General features: G+C 49.6%; 2 protein-coding genes across 2 annotated transcripts in view; one reads left to right on the top strand and one right to left on the bottom strand.

Moving 5' to 3' along the window:
* PNKD (paroxysmal nonkinesigenic dyskinesia) overlaps positions 1 to 22,159 on the top strand; it is an 89,570-nt gene that overhangs the window by 4,176 nt on the left and 63,235 nt on the right. The window lies entirely within an intron of this gene.
* TMBIM1 (transmembrane BAX inhibitor motif containing 1) lies at positions 306 to 6,725 on the bottom strand. Its single transcript, XM_006891901.1, has 11 exons — positions 6,488 to 6,725; positions 5,270 to 5,370; positions 4,434 to 4,498; positions 4,165 to 4,218; positions 3,671 to 3,721; positions 3,031 to 3,070; positions 2,783 to 2,820; positions 2,514 to 2,601; positions 2,101 to 2,196; positions 1,023 to 1,076; positions 306 to 452 (listed from the first exon to the last, which is right to left on the bottom strand). The coding sequence occupies exons 1-11, from the start codon at positions 6,687 to 6,689 to the stop codon at positions 306 to 308; spliced, it is 936 nt and encodes a 311-aa protein (XP_006891963.1). The 5' UTR covers positions 6,690 to 6,725.

The following is a 22,159-nucleotide window of genomic DNA, read 5'->3' as shown; positions in this document are numbered from 1 at the left end:
TTTAGCTACAGACCCTCCCCTTAGCCCCAGCTGTTAAAAATATGGTGCCATTTAGTGGCCAGAGGAGAGAGGACATCTTCAGCACAGTGCCTGCTCAGCCACAAAGGGCAAGAGTCAGTTCCCAGCTCTTCCAACCCAACCAGATATCTACCAACGTCCGCAGCCAGAGGCCACCATCTCGAGGGCAAAATGAAAACTGAGCCTACCACTCGAAGGGCAGGAAGGGTCTGAGGCTCAGAACCCAGTTCCAAGGCCCAGCATTCTAGGAAGGGAAAGCCCAGGGTAGGCCAGAATGGGGGTGCTCCTTAATTGCGGTCCCCCACAAGCTGTAGCACAAAGGTGAAGATGTAGACGATGTCTGTGTAGATCTGCAGGGCTCCAGTGATGTAGTCTTCCGGGCTGATGGTGTGCTTCCGGTTCCCCAGAACCAGCTGAGTGTCATAAGCCAGGAACTACAGGGGCAGGGGAGTCAGAGTAAGAACCAGGACACCAGTGTCCAGAGCTCATGTTGGGTCAGTAACTTTGTTGTGGGATCCTGCAGGCTATGCAGAGTTCTTAGGTACATATTAATGAACTGCCCTCAATCAGATCGCAGTCTAGAGAGGGAAACAGATATCCTATAATGCTGCCTGCTGAGTGTTCTAATAACCGGCAATGTAAGATGACAGAAAGACCCAGAAAGTCAGTGGATATATCCTGACCATGGAGAAATCAGCTGTGGTCCTACTACCCACTCTACTGTTGTATGCCATCGAGTCAAAACCCACCCATAACTAACCCTGTAGCCAGCAAGTTTTCAGAAGCAGCAAATTACATGGGAGGGAATTGTCTATCCTGTTCCTAAGGAGCAGCTGGTAGATTGGAACCATGTGCCTTTAGGATTGCAGCTCAGCTCTTTCCCACTACACCACCAGAGCTGCTCCCCACTCAAGCACTCTACATCCATACTTTATTCCCTCGACTTCTCCCCTCCATTCTCTCAGCTTGCCTTCTGGGGCAGGGTGGAGGAGGGGTTGACTCACCAGGGTGAAAGCAATGGCCCCCAGAGCAGCATACAGCATGTGGAGCCAGGGAACCTGGGAGAGTGAGGGCAGAGCTGGGTTAGAACTTCAGCAAAGCACAAGAACCATGGCAGGCCCTCGGCACCCATTTCCCCAGGGGTTCTAAATCAGAGTGGGTTGACCTGGGTAGCAAGCCCTCCATGAAAGTAATGCTTCTGTCTTCAGGATCTTGGAAGAAACTGAGACTGGTAATAAATTTGGACAGTAAGACAGAGGTCATCTTACAAAGGCCAATCACTGAATCTCTGAACCAAACCAATCCCAGTTAGCCAAAGTACAGGGGTTTCCATTGTACTCTGGAGGAAAAGAAAGTAGTTGAGTTACAGCTCAAGAGGGGCAAACCCAGGCAGGCACTGGTGGAAGGGTGCCATTAGCATTCCTCGTAATCATTCAAGCATTCAAGAGTGGTTCCTGCAACCCAGCTTGGGAGGGCTGAGCTAAGGAAAGGGGCCGTGAGGAAAACCATTCGCCAGTTCCCCAGTGAGTATCACTACCAGGGAGCACCCACAGGCAGCCCTGCTCCACACTCCCCAGGTGCTTCTCATAAGAGCAGGGCCAGCCTGCTGGGGAGTGGGCAAGTAGGCCTCTTGTTCATATTCTTCCCCTTTCCATGTGGTTCCCCTCATGCAGCTCCCCTCAGCCTAGAGGCTTCATCTTCATATTCTTCTCCAGCTGATGGACTAAGTAAGGGAGAGTCGGATACTGTATCTCTAAGGTCCTGCAAACCCATCTTCTCAATCTTCTGGGTTGCAGAAGTCCACATGCAGGCAGCCTTCTAGGACTTGGTCTCAGCTACCCCACAGATCTAACTACCACTCCCCACAGCCATATGGTGCCGTTGCACAGGCTTCAGGGGCTCTGTCTTCCAGGGCTATCTGTCTGTCTGTTAGCCCTCAGCCCAAAAAGGTAGACCTCAGGATTGGCACCTTTGCTGCCAGATGAGATGCTGGAGGACAGAGCCTTCCCAGAGCCCATGACACCACAGAGAGTCTGCCCTGAGCACTGGGGTCACAAATTTCAGCTCTCCTGGGGAACTTACATATTTAAAGGACAGCACAATGGCAGTAATAATCCCAGTCACCATCAGCACAATTCCCAGAACACAGAAGAGGCCAGCACATGAAGTGAAGTCCACCTGCCAGGACAAGAAAAGTAAGCATCTGTCAGATGACTGCTACCTGCCCACAGTAAGCTGCCTAGCCAGTCCAACTGAGCCCCGCCCACCAGGGGCACAGCAGTGACTGTCACCTTCTGGATAGATGTGAAGGCGGGGTGTAAACGCAAAGAAGAGGGGAAGGAGATCAGGGGCACCAGGGGAAATCTGAGTCTAGGGTCAGAGCCCTCCCATCTCAGGAATCCCTTCTCTTAGGTTTCCAAATAGCCAAGTCCAAAGGGCCAAGTGTGTATGAGAAAGGGGCCAAGCTGGTCAAGGAGGGGCCGCCATGGCCTTACCTTGGTCTGAAAGCAGAATATAGTGACTGCAATGGATACAATGGCGGTGATGATCATTGCAATGATAACAGCTTTGGTATTATACATACTAGGAAGGAAGTGAGCAAGAACCGAGGCATTAGTCATGTAGGGATGACGTCAAAACCATTATTTCCAGAAAGATCCTGCCCAGAATACCCATGTCAGTAACAGCCAGCCAGGGAACACCCCACTCCCCCGTAATGTATACTTCCCAAGAATACTTGGAAAGAGGTGGTCCCTAAATGTACCTGGAAATGGTGCCTGTCATGAAGCCCATGGCAAGAGTCTGAGGAAAGGACAGAGATAAGTGTCAGACACTTGTGAAGAAAGGTGGGCGTGGGGGCAGGGAGAACACTACGGTGGATTGTCAGATCTGGGGACACAAGTGACTAAGTGTGAAAAAGGCAGCCACAGGGGAGATAAGGTGGGTGAAGATGCCAGACCATCCTGCAGTGATGTCCCTGTGCCCTCCCTGAGGCCAGCCTGTGAGACTTACAAAGATGGTCAGCAAGATGATGTTCCATGGGAAACGGCGTCTGCCGGGAAAGAGAGACCATGAGGAGGTGCTGTGGGCTGATCAGGTAGTATGGGCTCTTACCAGATGGAGGGGGGCCTGACATGGCCTAAGGTACCTGCTCAAGTGCTCTGTGCAGGGGCAACATGGGGCAGTGGGCCAGGGTCAACCGTGGATTAAACTGCAACCTGTGAGACTCTAAGGATGTTTCTTAGCCTTTTTGAGCCCCAGGCACTTCTTGTTACAGAGTTAAAATTCTCTCTATTTTGCAAGTTGTTGTAAGGAAGATAAATAAGTGGACAGCTACACACACAGGATGTGTACTTGGTACTTGGTAGTTAGCAGAACAGTAGCCGTTATCATTTTGCATTTTTTGAGCTTTACCTTTTAGTGGTATCTTTGCTATTGTTTGGTTTTGGTTTTCCAATTGAGGTTTGGGTGAAAATGGACACTGCAAGTTAGCTTTCTGTTCAACAACTTATACACAATGGGTTTTGTACATTAGGTGCCATTCTCTTGATGTCACAGTCTCTTCCCACTGATTATCATCATTTCTTGTGAGTCTCCATTCATCTGCTTTAAGGAGTTTCCCCCACCCCTTTTTCTAAGCCTCTGGACTCACCTGGGTCCCTGGCAGCAGGCAAGAGTCAGGTAGGTGGCCAGGAAGACAGCACTGGGGAGAAAGACGAGGAGAGAACCTGCAGGCCCAACTGCCCCTCAGCCCCTTCAGGGCCAGCCTGGCAGTGCAGGCACAGGTGGTGGTCTGAGGCCCAAAGGGGAAGCTACTCAGTGCAGTAAAGACAAAATGGCCCCCAGCCAGGGCACCGAGACCCTCTGTGACACAGGGATTCTGGCCAGAAGGTGTAGAAAGGCCACAGAAGACAGATGACTGACTAAGGGAACCCAGAGACCATTTTTAAAGATGTGTATTCACCCCACGGTACACCCTCCCCCACAAGGCCTGGCACAGGAATCTGGCAACAGCACCTTGGAGGCTCCTCTCCAAAAGCTTTTCGGTCACTGCTCTGAAGAGAGCAGGCCAACTGGAAATTGAAGCAGTCACTGCCCCCTCCCTCCCTCCCACCCAGGGCTGCCCTGAGCAGAGCACACACTCACTAGGACACGTAATAGACAGCCGTATTTCTCCTCACATAGTCGCCCACCGGCTTCCTGCAGAGATAGGAAGACAAAGACTGCTCACCTCACTCAGCCTTCCTTGCTGCTGAGCCCCAAGCCCTGCCAGGCGGCCTGCCTCCTTCCCTGTCCTGTCTCCTCCCTTCAATCCCAGCTCCTCTTCCCACCCACCCCTCTCTGAGGGCCAAGAGCTCCCCACCCCACGTTCCCAGGCCCCTCTGTCACGGTGGGCGCGTGTGGGCAACGCTCACACGAAGGTGAAGATGGCGATGATGGCGACAGTGACGAGCAGCTGGACGGAGATGATGGTGTAGACCTGCAACACAGACCGAGGGCCACAAGAGTCAGCCCTCCCTGGCCTGCCCCAAGGGAGCCCCAAATGCCAATGGACCCACTTCTCCCGGTTTTCAGTGGTGAGGGGAAGGGTTTTTTCTCTTGTAGGATTTATTCGTACATTATTCCCAACTCCAGAGCCCTGCCACAGTCTGGCCTAGAGGCTATGCCACACTTAGTGAGGAGAAAGGCTTAGCTACTCTACAACCCTGCTCCCAGAACCGAACACTGCTGCCTCTCCCCACCGCCAGCTGCTCCTGTGCAGCACCTCTCCCTGTCCTTAGGAAGCCTTGGTGCATGACTTCCATCCCCCTGCTCCACTGCCCCCACCCTCCCTGTGATGGCCCTGTGAGCAGGGCTCTGTGCAGATGTGAGGTGGAGCACAGGCAGGTTACCAATGGGCATTTCTACCTTCATGTTGCTGACATTCAGTCTAATAGGAAAAGCCACGTCTGAGGAAGACAGAACATTTACCAGGTTCAATGTGGCAAGGAGGAGGACCACTGAAGTTAAGGGAGCTGAGGACTTTAGGGGAGTATAGGGCTGGAGAGAATCTGGAAAGCAGGGGACCAGGCCTGGAGGCATAGAGAGGGAAGTTGGTAGCTCAGGGAATGAATCCTGGGCTAATCCTGCTTCCCTCACCTCACCTCTTCTCATAAAGAAGGAGAGCGATTTCTAGGTCAAACAGAAGGAAAAGAAGACTTTCATAGCCCATGGAGCCTCAGGAACACCTACCTCCCCTCATGTATCTTACCTTTCGGATAAAGGTGTGTCGGACTTTCTTGTCATCCCATTCTCCAGGCCCGAAGTTGTCACTCACTGCTCTTTCCTCCCCACCATAGCCCTCACCTGGACCTAGGGACACAGTACTTATGACCAACTGGGAACCTAGGACATGTGGTCCCAATCACGAGCTTCCTCATACACACACTCTCCCCCAACAAGATCTCAGGTATCCTCAGCCAGAGGCAAGTGTCACAACTCAGGACTTTCTCTCCCAAGCCAGAGTCCTTTCTGGATGTTCTGTGTCCCAGCACTGGACACCACATAGAACCATGTGACTTGCAATGAAGGGCTCAACTGGGAGCCATTCCCCATCAGCATGCACTTACTGAGGGCCCTACATTCCCAGCACACACCCAGGCGCTACTGGAACATAAAGGCATGTGGTCTCTATTGTCCAAGGGTTCCTTACTTAGAGGGCAGCCATGCAAGAGCAGGCCCAGAGCATCACCTAGAGCCCCTCCTGGTGAGCAAAGTGCTTAGGGAGGGCAGAGTCAGAACACAGGATGGAGTGTGAGGAGAGAGGGAGGGAAGGGGAGATAGTGTGTGAGTGAGAGTGTGTATGTGTGTGTGCACGCATGCATGCGCTCTCATTCTAGAACACACGTACTCAGGATCCCAAGGATGCCATGGGAGTGCAGAGCATTTCCTGAATGCCTCCTTTGGAACTGCTTTTAAAATCTATATATGAGCCACCAAGAAAACAGATCCTCTGTGCTTGAATCTCATTTCTGACCAGCTGTGGCTTTCACCTGCCATGATGCTGATCAAATTTAGCTGCACATGCGTTTCAGAAGTTTGCAAAATAGCCAGAATGGTATTTATCAGACAAAGGGTGCACTGGGTTTCAAAGGCAATTCCCAAGGAAGATGGCAGGCCTAGATAAGTGACAGCTACCTTGTCAGAGAACAAGGAAACAGTCCTGTAAGGTAATGCTCTGAGGATTACCCAACCATTCTGTCATCTGGGTGTTCACGGTTTGGTATGTGGCTTATGGACTTAAGTGTCCTTAGTGGATAAAAGAGGCTTATCTGGGTGATGAGAAACGAGGGAGGTAAAGAAGACAGGGAAACAGATCTAAGCAGAGAAAGTGAGGAAAAGATTAAACAGGAAGTGAGGAGGAAGGACACAGAGGGAAGTTCATCTGCTGATGCCTCCCTCCCTCCCCATGTGCCTCCCACAGACTCACCGTAGTGCATGGGCATCGGGTGGATGGGGGGCATCGGCTGGGGATAACCAGCAGGGTGACCATAGCCAGGTTGCGGGTAGGCAGGGTAAGCGGGGTACCCGCCTGGGAGGACAGATGGATGTCCGTATCCCCCAGGGGGTGGGGGGCCAGGGTAGAGAGGGTTACGGTCCTCATATGGAGGAGGGGCACTGGGGTTGGACATGGCCACTCAAGGGCTGAGTACCCCAACTGCCTGAACCTAAAATGGGAAACAAGAAAAGCAGTCATGAATGGCTAGACCCAGCTCAGCCAGCCACACGAATCCCTTCCAGCCCAGCCCATGGTCTCTGTGCAAAGAGCGCTTCATGCACTCTCCTCTGAAGAAGCAGCAGCATATCCTCTGTCTACCTGTCCATCCTCTCCATTCCCACCAGTTGAGCCCCTGGTGCGCTCTGAGTGGGCATCAGCCCCTTGGCCTAGGCAAGCAGCAGGAGGGGGATTTAGTTCAGGAGCTCAGAGGATTTTCTGAGCATCTGCGGTGTGCTAGATAAGAAGCCAGAGAGGAGTCTGGGAACTCCCTGTTCTGTTAAGAAAACCTTCCAGTGCTGAGGACTTGACGTCACAACCAGAGAGGCGGCTTGATGGCCCCAGCAAAGGCTCTCAGTGAGTCACAGGGCCAGCTGGGGCCCATTGAAGGGATCAGCCCAGCCCCCATGGCAGCTGGCATGAGCACTAGGCAAGAGCTGGGGCAGGGCCAAGGCTCCAAGTTCAGAGCCAGAAGAACAAGAAAACAAGCTATCCCCAGTGCCAGGACTTCCAGGCCGTGGAGGGGAAGGTCCAGAGGTCCAGCAGACTAGAGGATGGGCCAGGCCGAGTCAGGGGAAGTGTGAGAGACCTGGGTGAGTGAGTGTCCAGGCCTGGCGACTAGGGGCTGGGAGCTGTGCAGACAGGCAGGTCTGAGACAGGACTTTCTGGTTCCTTCAGATAATGCCATGACGCTTCAGATAGGTTTGTGGTAGTGTGTACCCTGAAACAGCGCTATTCATTGGAATAGATGGTGAGTGTGGGGTCCAGAGGCCCTCAAGGAGACAGAAACACACTCCTCGGCGAGCTCTGGTGGCCTAGTGGCAGGAAACTGTACTGCAATCCCAGAAGTGCACGGTTCAAATCCACCAGATGCTCTGCTGAAGAAGGAGGAACAGTCGCCTCCTGTACCAGTCAGATCCAATTTGACGGTACACGCATTAAAAAAGAAAAAAGAAAGAAAGAAACACACTCCTCAGACAGCTCCAAGCTCTGGAACCACTGTGAACCCTGCCTGACTTCCCCAAGGCCACTCGGCTTTGTGAGACTAAGTCTGTACCTTCTCTTCAATAGGAAGATCCCACAGCCAGGGAAGGGCCCAGCAGACAGGAGGAGAGAGTCCTGGACACAGAGCTAGAAGGGCCCTGAAGACTGTGTAGATTTCAGAGCACTGCCTTCAGATTAGGGAACCAGCACCCAAAACAGCGCAGGGACTCCTTGACACAGAGAACTAGCAGGTTGGTGGCATAACCAGAATGGAACCTCCAGCTTCCTGGGTTGTATTTTTTATGCCATGCTGTGCTTTTTATGCCACTTCTGCCAAATAGATGTTCCCAGGCCTGGTGTTCCTCTCTGGGGCGGCAGAGATGGGGGCCTGGGAAGAGCTAAGGCTGCCCCCTGAAGAGTCTAGGCATCTTGACAGGGACATCCGCATCACCCAAGAGCACTTCCTAAGGTGTGTTCAGACTCCCACAGGGAGAAGGTACCCACAAATCCAGGTCAGCAGACACCTTCAGAGCCTTTGCAGGAAGGAAGAGAGAACTGGCTTCTCTTTGTGGGGCACACTCAGAGTTGGGCAGTTCAAGGATCAGATAAAGGAGGGCCTTATATCTTCTCTCCTTTCTTATGGCAACCAGGATAACTCTCGGAAAGGGCACAGCCCAAGGTGGCAGGGGAAGATCACGTAACAGGCCAGGTCTCTAAATGGGTTATTTTGAGGAAAGCTCTTCAGCTCCCCTGAGTAAACGAGTTAGAACCAGAGCTGGTGTGTGTCAGGTCAGAAATAAGAAAGGCCTTCCTGACCATGAGAGGTGTGGGACAATAAGTCACACAGCAAAAGGAATTGGTAGTGGGGACGCCCCAGGGAATCAGTCAGCCTGCCTGAGAAACAGATGAACAGAAGAGAACAAGGAAAAGACTAAAATGAAGAAAAAATTTAAAAAAAGACTAAAATGTTAAGAATGTGAGTTTAAAAAACTAAGAGAGTAACTGCTTTTGAAAATGTCTAATGTAAGGTGGTTGTTATGTACCATCAAAACTGACCCTCCAGTGGGTTTTCAGAGGAGGAGGAGGAGTTTAGAGAGAAAAAAATCACAATAGTTCTACTGTATGAGTGCCTTTAACAGGCTAAAAAAAGAAAGAAAACATTGCTCCCCTCTCTGGAGTAAGAAGCTCCTTCTCCCTATACCCTCCCATCCCTTCCCCTCTGAAAACACCTTTTTCCTCCACATAGAAGGGCATCCTCTTTGGAGGCTGTAGCATGAGGTCAGTCACTATGCAGTAGGATTATCTATCGCTGTCACCTCAACACCCCAAGCCTGGTGGTGGTGACGTCCACCATTAAGGCGATGATACACAGGCTGGCTAACCACAGCTCCAGAGGCACTAGCAAGAGAGGCTCTGGAGGTGGACATGAAGCCACCACACAGGACATGCCCAGGACCTGGTCCGTCACCTTCTCAGACCTTAGGCTGCTGGGCCACCCAGCTGACTGTTGAGCTCTCTTCCAGGTCTGTCACACTGTGATCCTGGGACTCACCTGGCAGTCAGCTATGTAGTGCCAGCCCTTTGCCCAACCAGACATCTACCCCACCCTCCCTTCTCTAACCCAAGCAGAGCAAATAGGTCTCTCCCCAGGCCAAAGGGGTTGTGGCCACAAGATGACGCACAGAAAGGTCAGCCTTGGAGGAACCACCAGGACTGCAGGGTTCATGTCCAGCTCAGCTGGCTGCTGACTCACAGAGTCACTCCTGCACTCCCTTTCCACTTCCCCCTTCATTCTTCAGATTTCTGAGGAAATGGCCAGTAGACCTGCTTACTATGAGCACGGCAGGTCACGGTCCAGCTCTCTGAGGGCCTCAGCCACCAGCCTGCCCTTACCAGCACTGGCTCTGACTGACCACTTGACTGCCCTATGCTGCCATTCCCTCCCCTGGAAACAGGTCTACGGCTAGTTAGATACCCTCCACAGGGCTGTTATAAAAAATGAGGGCACACTCTCACAGCTAACCCGACCAACTGTAAACGTTGGCTATTTTTAGTTAGTTACTCATTCATGAAATCCTTACAATAGTCCTGAACATACTATTATTACCATTTCCACTTACATATTAAGAAACTGGGCTTTACCCACGGTTACCACGCTGTGGTGAGATGGAGTGAGTCAAGGCTTGGTCGCCAAGGCAGACACTCTTAGTCATTCTGCTTTAATCCCACGTGTGCACACCCTTCTGTGCGAGCAGCTGACCACTCCGACCACTGCTTTCTACCCAAGACCCCTGAATGACAAACCACTGGGCTGGGTTAGTAACTGAAGAGTCACATGGAAGGAAATCTGCGTGAAACCTCGTAGTCCAGCATCCTGCCATCCCCAAACCCTGCCCACCTGTCATAGGAAGAGGGTGGTTCAGAGTTGCTGTTAGTTGCCATTGAGTCAGTCCCAACTCAAGGGCCCGTATATGTAAAACAGACCTGCTCTGTAGGGCTACAAGGCTGTAGCCTTTCTGAAAGAGGTCACTAAGTCTGTCTGCTGAGGTACCTCTGGGTGGGTTTGAATCACCAACCTTCTGGTTGATAGTCAAGCGCTTAACTGTTTGCACTTACCTATCCAGTAAAACTTCAGTAAGTTCAGCGTTATTGTTCTTAGGTACCATCAAGTCAACTACAGCTCACAGCAACCCCAAGAATAGCACATCTGACCCTTGCCCTGTCCTCAGCCATCCTCACAATCTCGGAGATGCTCAAGCCTATTGTTACACTCACTGTGCCAATCCATCCTCTTTCTCTGGCCTTCCACCTTTCCCAGCATGGCTTTTCCCAAGGACTTCTCCCTCCTGACAGCATGCCCAAAGTATCACAAATGGCACAGCTGAAAGCAAATGCAGCCAGCTAAGGTAACCGTCCCCCTCACTCTACCAGCGAGCCAGCCAGCTAATGGAGATGTGGGTGCAGGAGAGGGTGAGCGACTCCTGGTATTCAAGCCAGTCAGGAGAGATGCTAAACTCAGCCACACTCACTTCTTTAACACCAAGGAAAACCCTGCCAGATGGGCAGAGGGCTAGGGGTCTGGAGCTGGGTCCACCTCAGCAGCTGCAAAGCCCTGGCTACTGTACAACCTATGTAAGGGCTCTGACCACATCTACATCACTAAGCCCTCAGCTTGTGTTCATTTCAAAGAAAAGCAATCAAGAAGATTGGGGAAATTATTGGGACAATCTCATCAGTATCACACACAAGTAAAATGTTGCTGAAGATAACGATAATAATAATAATAATTTAAAAAAGTGAAGGGCTTCATCATCACTGATGATATCCAGTAAATCCTAGCTTAAAGCAGACAATACAGAAAAGATGTTGACTTGTGTTTTAGTGACTGAAAAAGATTCAACTGTGTAAATCATGGCAAATTACAGATAACATCCACTTAAGTCTGCTCATGTGGAACCTGTACATACACAGATCAAAACACAGTCATTGGAACAAAACAAAGGGACACTGCATGGTTTAAAACCAGAGAAGGTGTGCATCAGGGTTGTGTCCTTTAACCATACCTATTCAGTCTGTCAGCAAATTAATCGAGAAGCTTGAATGTGGCATCAGGATTGGAAGAAGACTCGTTAATAACCTTCGGTTATTAACACAACTTCGCTTGCGGAAAGTGAGGAAGGAGGACTTGAAGCACTTGCTGCAGAAGGTCAAACACTGCAGCCTTCAGTACGGACTGCATCTCAACATCAAAAAATAAAAATTCTCACTACTGGGCCTATAGGCAACATAATAGTTGGAGAAAAGACTGAAACAGTCAACAACTTCATCTTACTTGGATTCACAGTACACTTGGTACTAACAGTCAGGAGATCAGATGTATTGCACTGGGGAAAGTGTGCAGTCAGGAACTGCTCTTAATTATTGAGGAGCAATGATGGCAGTTTGGGGACTAAGGTGCACCTGCTTCAGACCATGATCTTTTTAGTCACTTGCTATGCATCTGAGAGCTGGACAACGAATAAGGATAAAAGAAGAATTGATGCCTTGGAACTGTGGTGTTGGAGAATAGTACTAAATACCTTATGGACTGCAAAAAGAACAGATATGTCTTGGAGAAGGTGCAGCCAGAGTGCTCCTTGATTGTTTGTTGTTATGTGCCATCAAGTCACCTGCGACCCCTAACTACCCTATGTACAGCAGCTCTGAAACCTACCCTGTCCTGAGCCAGTCTAATTCCAACACACTAATACCCATTGCCCCAGTCACTGTATTAATCCATCTCATCCAGTGTCTTCCTCGCCTTTGCTGTCCCTCCACCTTTCTGAGCATGACATCCTTTTCCAAGGATTGGTCTCTCCTGGCCATGTGCCCAAAGTATGTGAGATGGAGCTTGAAAATCCTAGCCTCCAAGAAGAAACTTGTTTTCACCCTCCCTAACACAGATCTATTTGTTTTCTCAGCAGTCCATGGTATTCAAGACTCTTCTCTAACACCACAATTCAAAGGCATTGATTCTTCTTTCATCCTTAGTCACTGTCCAGCTCTCTGATACAAAGAAAGTAATTGTGAAGATCATGGCCTTGATTAGGCACACCTTAATTTCTAGACCCTCAGGCCTGGTTTTAATTGTTTTTGGTCATTCTTCTAAGTGGTATAGCACTGGTCCATTTGCTGTACAGAGGTAACTCATGGTTGCTGTGATGCTAAACACTGTGACACTGATGTGTCATATGTGATAATGGTTATCCATGGTGGACAGTGTTTGGTAGAGCTCCCCAACTAAAACAAGCTTTGGAAGCAGGAATGGTATCCACTTCTGAAATAGCTTGCCTCCGGAAACTCTATGAACTTGGAGAAACAATGAAAGTTATACAAGTGTTCAGGTCTTTTGTCACTGTGAGTAGTCTACAACTCAACTACAAGTGCTAAGAGTGTTGACTGTGGAGCCAGCCAAGTTGCTAACAACTTCTCCATCTATCATGGTGCGCCAAGTGGCCCAGTGGTGAGAATCTTTGTCTTCTTGATATTGAGCCTCAATCCATATTGAAGACTATAGTCCTTGACCTTCTGCAACAAGCACTTCAGGCCTTCTTCAGTTTCAGCAAGCAAGGTTGTGTCAGCTACATAACACAGGTTGTTATGAGTCTTCCTCCAATCCTGATGCTTCCTGAATGATCTATTCTGTATATAGATTGAAAAGACATGGAGCCAAGATGCATCTTTGATGCACTCCCTTCTTGATTTTGAACCATGCAATGTTTCCCTACTCTGTACTGACGAATGATTTCTGGCCCACGTATAGGTTTCGCAAAGCACAATCAAGTGTTCTGGGATCCCATTCTCCTCAAGGTTAGCCACAATTTGGTGTGATCCACACAGTCAAATGCCTTTTCATTGTCAGTGAAACACAGACACTCCTCTGGTGATCTCTGCTTTCTGCCAAGATCTATCTGACACTGGCATTAATGTCTCTAGTGTCACGACCTCTTCTAAACCCAGCTTGTATTTCTGGTAGTTCTCTGTCAGTGTACTCTTCCAGTCATTTCTGGATAATCATCAGCAGGATTTTACTAGTGTGTTATATTAGTGATACTGTTTGATAATTTCCACACTCTGGTAAGACAGGAGGAAAGGAAGACTCTCAACCAGGTGAACTGACACAGGGACTATAGCAATGGGCTTGAGAGATGATGAGGATGGTACAGGATAGGATAAGGTTCAGATCTGTTATTTGTAGGATCGCTATGATACATACTTGACTCAATGGTACCTAACAACAATATTTAAACCGTATGCTGAACAAATAATATAAGAAGCTGGACTACATGAAGAGGAATATTGGAAGATGACTTATTAACAGCTTATGATATACAAATGACATGATTTGTACAAAGTGAAAACAGTCTGAAGCATGTGGTGATGAAAAACAAAGATTACAGGCTTCGATATGGATTACACCCCTCATAACAAGAAAACAGGAACTGGACCAATAAACATCAGCATAAATAAACCAGTATAAATTACAAAATATTTAAAAAATAAATGAAAAAGCCATCAACATGATAAATGAAGAGAAGACTAAAGTTGTCAGAGATTTCCTTTTATTTGGATCCACAATCAACACCCATCGAAGCTACAGTCAAGAAATCAAACAACATACAGCACTGGGGAAATGAGATGCAAAGGCCTTCTTTAAAGTGTTAAAGAGCAAAGTGCTGTTTTTAAGGACTGAGAGTGCACTTGACCCAAGCCATAGTATTTGTACAATGAATAAAGAAGACCTAAAAAGAAGTGATGCCTTTGAATCTGTTACCAGTGGAAAATATTAAATATACTATAGACTTCTAGAAGAACAGTAAATATGCCTTGAAGAAGCATGGCGCCTCAGCTGAATGGTTAAGACTTTGCTCATGGCCATTGCAAATGTTACCAGGAGGAGCTGGCCCTTAGAGAAGGACATCTTAAACTAGTAGAGGAACAGGGGGAAACCTCAACAGTAGAGAGACACAGGGCTGCAACAGCGGGCTCTCACACAGCAGTGACTGCAGAGAAGGCATAAGGTTGAGCAGTATCCATTCAGTTTGTCAGCCCATCAGCACCTAGCAACCAAAAGGCCTCCTCCGCTAGAGAAGAAGCTTGGTTGGGGCTGGCATCTGTCTGCCCAGCCTGCAGGGAAAGGGGCCTGGCAAGGGTTTCATTTCCTAGATGTGACTAAAGGAAAGAGCTGGAGAAGAGTGCAGAGAGGGGATGGGACAAGATGATCAGAGTGTGAATATAATGCCCGAAGACTAGGAATCAGGTCATCTGGTAATTGAGAGGCTCACAGTCTCCAGAGGCTAAAAGAGACCTCACTGGAAGCCCACATTTTCTTAAAATACAGCGGGTATGCAGCCTCTGTTGAACAAACTCTAATTAAAGAAGCAAGCATGCTGGGTCTGCAGGCAGCTGGGAACACAGGCACATTCTTCCTCATAAAGCCTGTTACTGAAGCATACAGGCTCTTCACTATCCTTACCACATCTCTTCCTCTATCCCCTACAGGCCCCCACCAGGAACAGGCCAGGGTATCCAATCCCTGGGCCCCAAGGGTCACAAAAAGTAGATAGGTTCCAACAGTAGGGCCTGTTTTCAGGGATAGAATCAGATAAGTATCCCTTTTCCCTGGCATTACCTCCAGAGGTCAGTGGGGTGGGGTATCACAGCCCTAGCCCTGTGAGGTGCATGCTCTGCTCAGGCATCAGCAGAGCTAAGGCTCTGGAATCTGCAGAAAGGAGCCCTGTACTTCTGGGGTTACAGCAGAAAGTGTGTATGCTGGAGGGAGGGACGGAAAGGAGCAGCTGACTGGTCCAGGCTGCCTGCCCGCCTCCCTGCCAGGAACGGGTGCCCAGAGTCAGAGTGGAAAGAACAGCTCAGAGTGTAGATCGAAGGAAACCCCACCCTGCAGGCCCTGAGCATGGCTCCTGTCCTCCCTTTTCCTATCCCAGCTCTGCAAACCCTTCCAGTCCTGTTTGTCCTTCCTCCACTTCCCAGAAAATAACCACTTCCCCCAAGTGGTTAGCCCTAAGGCCAGAAGGGGAAAAGATCTACCCAAAAGTGTCTGGGCATGTCACAAGCCTAACACAAGCAGGAGCCAAAGGAACCTTAATATCCTGTGTCAACTTGGTAAGTCTTGTGTCAGCCTGGCCTCTGGGGTTAAGAGTATAGCGCCAAGGGGACCTAAAAATTGAAATGGCAGGGCTTGTAATGCACTTGAGAAATCCATCACATGACAAACAAGGAAACCCAAAGGCTGAGAAAGCTTCTGTCCAGGTTCACTTCCTGTCCAGGGCTGCCCACTGTCATAGAGTAATGAAAGGTCCAAGCACATTCCTCCTAGGAGGGTCCAGAACAATCTTCCCATTCATCAGTCTTCCCTGCCCCCAACAAGTTCTTGTGTGTCCTTCCGGCTCAGAAATAGATAAGACTGCCAACCAACTACGCTTTTCCCCCAGCTGGAGGCCACCCTGTCTAGCAAGGTACTCTTTCTCCAGATCCAAAGAGACGGCCAAGTGCATCTCCAGTCTCCAAGGAAGGCTAGGCTGCTCCGAAAGCATGGAAGACAGCTCCCCAAGTCACCCTTGTCTCTGGGACAGCTCTATGAACAGGGTGAGCCAGTGAAGAGGCCCTGTACAAGCCAGGGGTCAGGATGGCCTGCGTGTGCAGATAAGGAAAGAAAAGCCTGATAAAAGGTTAGACCACCCTCTTTGTGTCTCAGCCTCTGTTATCTTTTTAACTGAACTTCATATTAGAGGGAGAGAGAAACAGAAGAATATGACAGATAATTAGCCACCCAGGATGGAGAATGCAGGCAAACCCTTCTCTGCAAGTGTGCAGAGAAGGGAACCCCTGTTTACTGTATACATAGTATGAGATATTTGCATTGTGGTGTTGGCAAAGAATATTGAATATACCATAGACTGCCAAAAGAACAAACCAATCTGTCTTGGAAGACAGGATGCATTCTTAGAAGCAAGGATGAGGCTTCATCTCGTTAGGCGTATCAAGAGGAGCCAGACCCTAGAAAAAGGCATCCCTGGTCTACCCTCCAGTCATGTGGTAACCCCATGTGTTACCATGAGCAGAACTACTTTACTGGGATTCAAGGCTGTCACTTTTCAGCAGATTGCCGGGCCTTTCTTCCAGGGTATGTCCGGGTGGATCTGAATGACCAACATTTTAACTAGTTTGAGGCTTATCTCCTCAATTCATCCTGTGAGGTGGATATTAAAATTTCTTCTGAACAATGACTAGAGATGACAGAATAAGAACTGATGCCTTTGAGCTTTGGTACTGGAAAAAGAGTATTGAATGTACCATGGATGGCTAGGAGAACAAACAGGTGTTTCCTGGAGAGGATGAAACCAGGCTGCTCCTTGGAGGCAAGGATTCTGAAGCTCCGTCTGACATACTTTGGTCACGTTGTAAGGAGGGACCAGTCCTTGGAGAGGGACATCCTGCTTGGGAGAGTGCAGGAGGGGAAGACCCTCAAAGAGATGGATTAACTCAGTGACTGGGGTGATAGGGATAGGTGTGTCAGAGACAATAAGGATAGAGCAGGGTTCAATAACAACTACTCAACAAATAAGAAAATGAAACTCAGACAAAAACAGATCAAAGGTCCCACAGCAGCAACAAGAAGAACTAGGATTTGAACCCAGATCTGCAATCTAGTTTTCAAATCCATGGCCTCTGGCTACAGTAAATGCCCCTGAGGCACCCTCTCAGGCCACCTGTGTAAGTAGGCCAGGACCTGGAGTTCTGGGTGAGGGGAGGCTGTGAAGATAAAAAAGCGGCAGAAAGGAGTGAAACAAGTTTGTTGTTGATACTTGTTCCTTTTCCCTGGTGGAAAGTGATGGTTGTGGTCATTGTTAGATGCCAGCAAGTCAACTATGAGTGATAGCAACCCTGTGAAGAGCAGATCTGAACCATGCCCTCTCCTGTGCCGTCCTCGGGATCTCTGTCATGCCCAAGCCCACTGTGGTAGACACCACATTAATCCACCTCATCTTCCTCTTTTTTCACTGACCCTACCTTTCCCAGTATGATGTCTCTAAGGAATGGTTCCTCCTGAAAATGCCCAAATTAAGCAAGGCCTGGTTTCACCATCCTTGCCTCTAAGGAGCATTCTGGCTGTACTTCCTTCAAGGCCACTGGTTTGGCTGTTTGGGTTTTTTTTGTTTAGCAATCCAGAGGATATTCAATACTCTTTGCCAACACCACAATTCAAAGACATCGGTCTTCCTTAATCATTGTCCAACTTTCAGATACATAGGAAGCAGCTGAAAATTCCAAAGTTTGGGTCAGGCGCCCCCTTGGAAAGTGGATCCTATGCATAAGCCCTTGGTTACAAGGTAGGGACTTGCATTGCTCTCTGGCTGTAGTACTGCCTCCACTATGCAAGTCATGTAGGCCTCTTTACCTCTCTGGACTCAGTTTTCTCACCCGTGAAATGAGCACCCTGAAGAGAAATGGCAAAGTACATTCCAATCCTGATTTTGAGTAAATTATAACCTTTCTATTGAGCCTGCACTGGGGAATCTGTTGACCTAAAGTTAATCTGCAGGAAGTCTAGCATGGGGTTGGCCATGATCTTTCTCCTTCTAGTCTTCAAAATGGCTTGAAGTTCAAAATCAAGAAAACAAAGATTCTCAACACTGGGCCAATTGGTAGCACCATGTTAGATGGAGAAGAGACTGAGATTGTTGATAACTTCAGCTTGCTTGGTTCCACAGTCAACCCTCTTGGCACCAGCAGTTAGAAAATCAAAAGGCAAATTGTATTGGGAAAGCTGTCAGGGACCTCGCTAGAGTACTGGAGAGCAACAATGTCAATCTGGAGACCAAGGTGCACCTTATACAGGCCATGGTCTTTGCAATTACTTGCTATGCATCTGAGAGCTGGAAAATAACTAAGGAAGACAGAAGAAGGATCGATGCCTTTGAGTTGTGATGCTAGAGAAGAGTGTTGAACATACCGTGGACTGCCAGGAAAACAAATAGGTCTGTTCTGGAGAGAGTGAAACCAGGCTACTCCCTGGAGGCTAGGATTTTGAAGCTCTGTCTCACATACTTTGGGCACATGGCCAGGAGGGACCAGTCCTTGGAAAGGGACATCATGCTTGCAAGGGTGGAGGGACAGAGCAGGCGAGGAAGACCCAGGATGAGATGGATTGACTTAGTGACTGGCATTTTAGGGCTGTCAGAGACAATGAAATTGGCTCAAGATAGATGAGGATTCAGAACTACATAGGGTCGCTATGAGTCACAGGCAACTCGATGGCATATAACAACAACACTATACCCCACCCTTTGCCAATGAGCTGATTCTGACTCATAGCAGCCCCATAGGATAGAACAGAAGTGCTCAATGGGGTTTACAAGGCTGTAATCTTCACTAGAGCAGACTGCTAGGTTTTTTCTCGTGTGATTCAAGCTAGTAGTTTCAAATCACTATCCTGGCAGTTAGCAACTGAGTACTTTACCACCAAGGCTCCTCCCCATATCTATCTATCTATCTATCTATCTACCTACCTACCTACCTACCTACCTACCTACCTACCTACCTACCTACCTATCTCTCTCTCCCCTCTATCAATCTCCAGCTGGTTTCTGGGGGCTCTAAAACACGCAGGAGAGTGTCCATCTCTCTCCCCTCTCCTATGTTGTTGTTAGGTGCTGACTCCTAGCAATCCTATGAACAACAGATCTGAACTCTGCCCTTGGCTCGGTCTCCTCTCCGCTGCCTCTCCCTTTCCCATCATGAGGCCAAAAGGGTGTGAGAGGAAGTTTTACCATCATTGCATCTAAGGAGGACTCGAGTTGCACTTCCTCCAAGAAGTAGCTCCTCTTAGCGCACAGGTTGTAGAAAAACAAAGAGCATGGTATCACAGAAAGGAAAGAACATGAGGCGGGAAGTCCTGCAACGCAAACTCAGGTTCTAACACTGCTTTAACTGCTGTGGAAATCCACCCAAAGGACTCAGTCTCTTTTCCCATCTTGGAGTGAGCCCACAGGAGGGAGGAGGAGGAAGGGCTAGGACCTTCATCCAGGACCAAAGAGTCAAAGAGTTCGAATCATCTATGCAGATACTTCCCAAACTGTGGTCTGAGGAGCAGTGCCCCAGGAGACGTTCATAGAAGAGTCCTAAAAACAGGCATCTGACAAACTACACTGCAACTCTTCCCCTTTCTAGAAAGTCACAAGGCACCGTGACATTCAATATTAAGGGGCTGAGAAGCTCTGCAGTAAAGTAAATCTGATTAACTTTGTTGAACCCAGTGTTCCTTCAGACTTCCTTAAGCTTGAAACACGCCTATTGCCTATTAATATCCCGTGGGATGCTGACTCAAGCCACCTTTGTTATAGATAGACCCAACCCTGAGAATGATTCCCCTCTTAATTCCACAGACCTTAAAACTTCTCTCTACATTCAGTCCCTTAGGGCTGCCGAGTTAAGGGGCAGGCATGCCCCATCCCCACCACCACACACAGAATCCCAGACAGCTGCTACTCTCATATCCACGGTGAGGTTTAACCACAGGATTGGGGTGACATCTCCGACTAACTGATAACAGAATTCCAGAATCCCAGCTTCACCTCTTTGTGATGGGAAAAGGTACAAACTCATTCTATACAAGAGTAAGGATGCCTTATTATCTTCCTCCTTAACCAATGTATGGGGTAACTCCAGGCACCTTGCATTGTGACTTATGAACTTTTGGATACCATTTCTACTACAAAACAAGGCCTAGGTTTTGGAGCTGAAAGATTCTGCCAAGATCATCCCTCCACAGTATTCCCAATAGAGTACTTCACAAAGCCCATATGGTGTGAGTAACATCCGGGTTACCTATATGGTTCGCAGTGAATTATGTGGGCTTCCTTCCACTCTCTGGCCCCGGAGCATGTGTGTCCCCTATTCTGAGGCTTCTGCTCTTACTGAAGGGCTTGGTGGGAAGAAGTCTTAGGGATGGAAGTGCCCATAGGTGGACAGCTTCTGTCTGGAGTCTGCATTTCCAGAAGAGGCTAAGCTAAGATGCCATTACCCCAGCTCATGACATGAGTTCTCTCTACACTTAAGGTATAACCTATCATTAGCTCTCTTGACGTGCCCGATTTTACAAGTGAAGGCCTGGAGTCATGTCATGAGAAGCCAGGAAGCCAGGGCCCTTGCACTGTGTGGTCACAACAACTTCTAAATTATATACTGAGACTCTGGCCATGTCCTCATGGCTCGAGAAAGGGAGAACAGACAGGTGGAAAGGAAGTATAGATCCCTTCTTGCCCAAGACCAAGGAGGCACCTGGCTCCCCTGCCACCAGCACTGGCCAGTCCAGAAGTACCAGCTTTGAAACTAAAGCTCACCAATGAGATGAATATTTCAGAGCCTCTGAGAACTGGACACCTGAGGGACCGTCCATGGCTCCAGCTCTGACCCTGGTTCCCAGGCATACACTACCAACCCTACCCCCAATTTATCCCCGCTCCAAGTATTCTCAGGTAGCACGCCCGACCCCCTGGATACCACACAGAGCCACAATGGAGTGAAAGGGGCTGGAGACCCCATAGGACAAGAACAGGGAACTCTGGTGGCCTAGTGGGTAGGGAGTTGGGCTGTAAACCCACAGGCAGGTGCTTTAAATCTCCCAGCTGCTCCTTGGAAGAAGGGTGGGTAGTCTCCTCCCAGGCAGTGTGGAGCCTCTCAAAATCCAAGGGGAAGTCAACTACGAGTCAAGGGCTCTGGGTCCCGAACTGATACAGAGCCACGAAATCAGACTTTCCCAGTACTCTTCCTTTCTCTTTTTCCTCCTCTCCATTTGCTTTCACTTTTCCCGTTTCCATTGTGTTTTCATTCCACTCAAAAAGGCTATTCATAGGCAGAGACCCTATAGGATGCGAGTAGAACTGCCCTGTTGGGTCTCCAAGCCAGAAATTTTTCCCTGTGAGTCAGGTTCCACTCCCGCAGAAGTGAGATTCTTTTTTGTTTCTTTTAAAGTAGCCACAACCTGAAATGACTCAGAAGGGGGCAGTGAATGGAAACTGGGCTGGCTAGCATCAGAGTCATGGCAGCAGGGGTGACTAATACACCCCTGAAGTTGGGCGGCCCACATTTCCTCCCGACTGAGGAGTTAGAGCTTTCCCCCCAACTAAACATTCATTCACCTGTTTAACACCATGGCTTGTCTCCCCGCCTCCTCCCACCAGCTGGGGCCCATGACAGTCCTCAGCCCCCACACAGCTGGCCACTCGGGGGCTGCTGCTACGTGGATACAAGCTGCGACAGTCGGACCACGCGCGCCAGACAGAAGGGGAGATGAGGACACCCCCAGACCCCGGCCTGCATACGGTCCGCACCTCAAAGGCCACTGCTCCGCTCCCCGGGCTACACCGGCACCACTGGCCGAGGCACACTGGGAAAGCGAAACTCCTACGGCCCGGGCCTGAGTCCCATTCCCCAGCCGGTTCCAGGAACCAGAGCGGGTCACGCACTCCGAGAAAGTTTGGGGGCCCCAGCTCGGCACCACCCTGATCCCGCTGGCCCACGGGCCCCAGCCCCCACCACCCCCGATCCCCTGGCTTGCCTGGGCCGCTCTCGACCTCTCGTTCTTCCGCTCCAGGTGCGGCGAGAGAGCGCGACTGTGGTTGGGCCGGGCTGAGCAGGGCTGGGCTGGGCTCCGGCTTCGAACCTGCCCCGCCCCGGCGCTCCGGGCCGTGCGGGCGGAGCCGCCCCTTAGGGCGGGGCCTCGGGGCGCCGCCAGGGGGCGCTGGGGGGCAAGCTGGCGGCCGCCGAGGGTCCGCCCTGCGTCCCACCCTCGCTCTGCGCCGTCTGGGCCCTCTGATGGCCCGGACCGCGCATTAGTGATAG

This window comes from Elephantulus edwardii, unplaced genomic scaffold (assembly GCF_000299155.1).
Source record: "Elephantulus edwardii isolate Elephantulus edwardi_28Jun2011 unplaced genomic scaffold, EleEdw1.0 scaffold00106, whole genome shotgun sequence".
Taxonomy (NCBI): Eukaryota; Metazoa; Chordata; class Mammalia; order Macroscelidea; family Macroscelididae; genus Elephantulus; species Elephantulus edwardii.
This window is presented reverse-complemented; position numbering and strand designations above follow the sequence as displayed.

Bases quoted from the DNA above. Each gene is read 5' to 3' on its own strand.
- TMBIM1 (XM_006891901.1), bottom strand. From the start codon at position 6,689: ATGTCCAACCCCAGTGCCCCTCCTCCATATGAGGACCGTAACCCTCTC. The intron at 4,499-5,269 runs GTAAGATACATG...TCTGTGTTGCAG, and splicing joins GACACACCTTTATCCGAAAG to GTCTACACCATCATCTCCGT. The intron at 3,722-4,164 runs GTGAGTGTGTGC...CTTTCTCCCCAG, and splicing joins GCTGTCTATTACGTGTCCTA to TGCTGTCTTCCTGGCCACCT.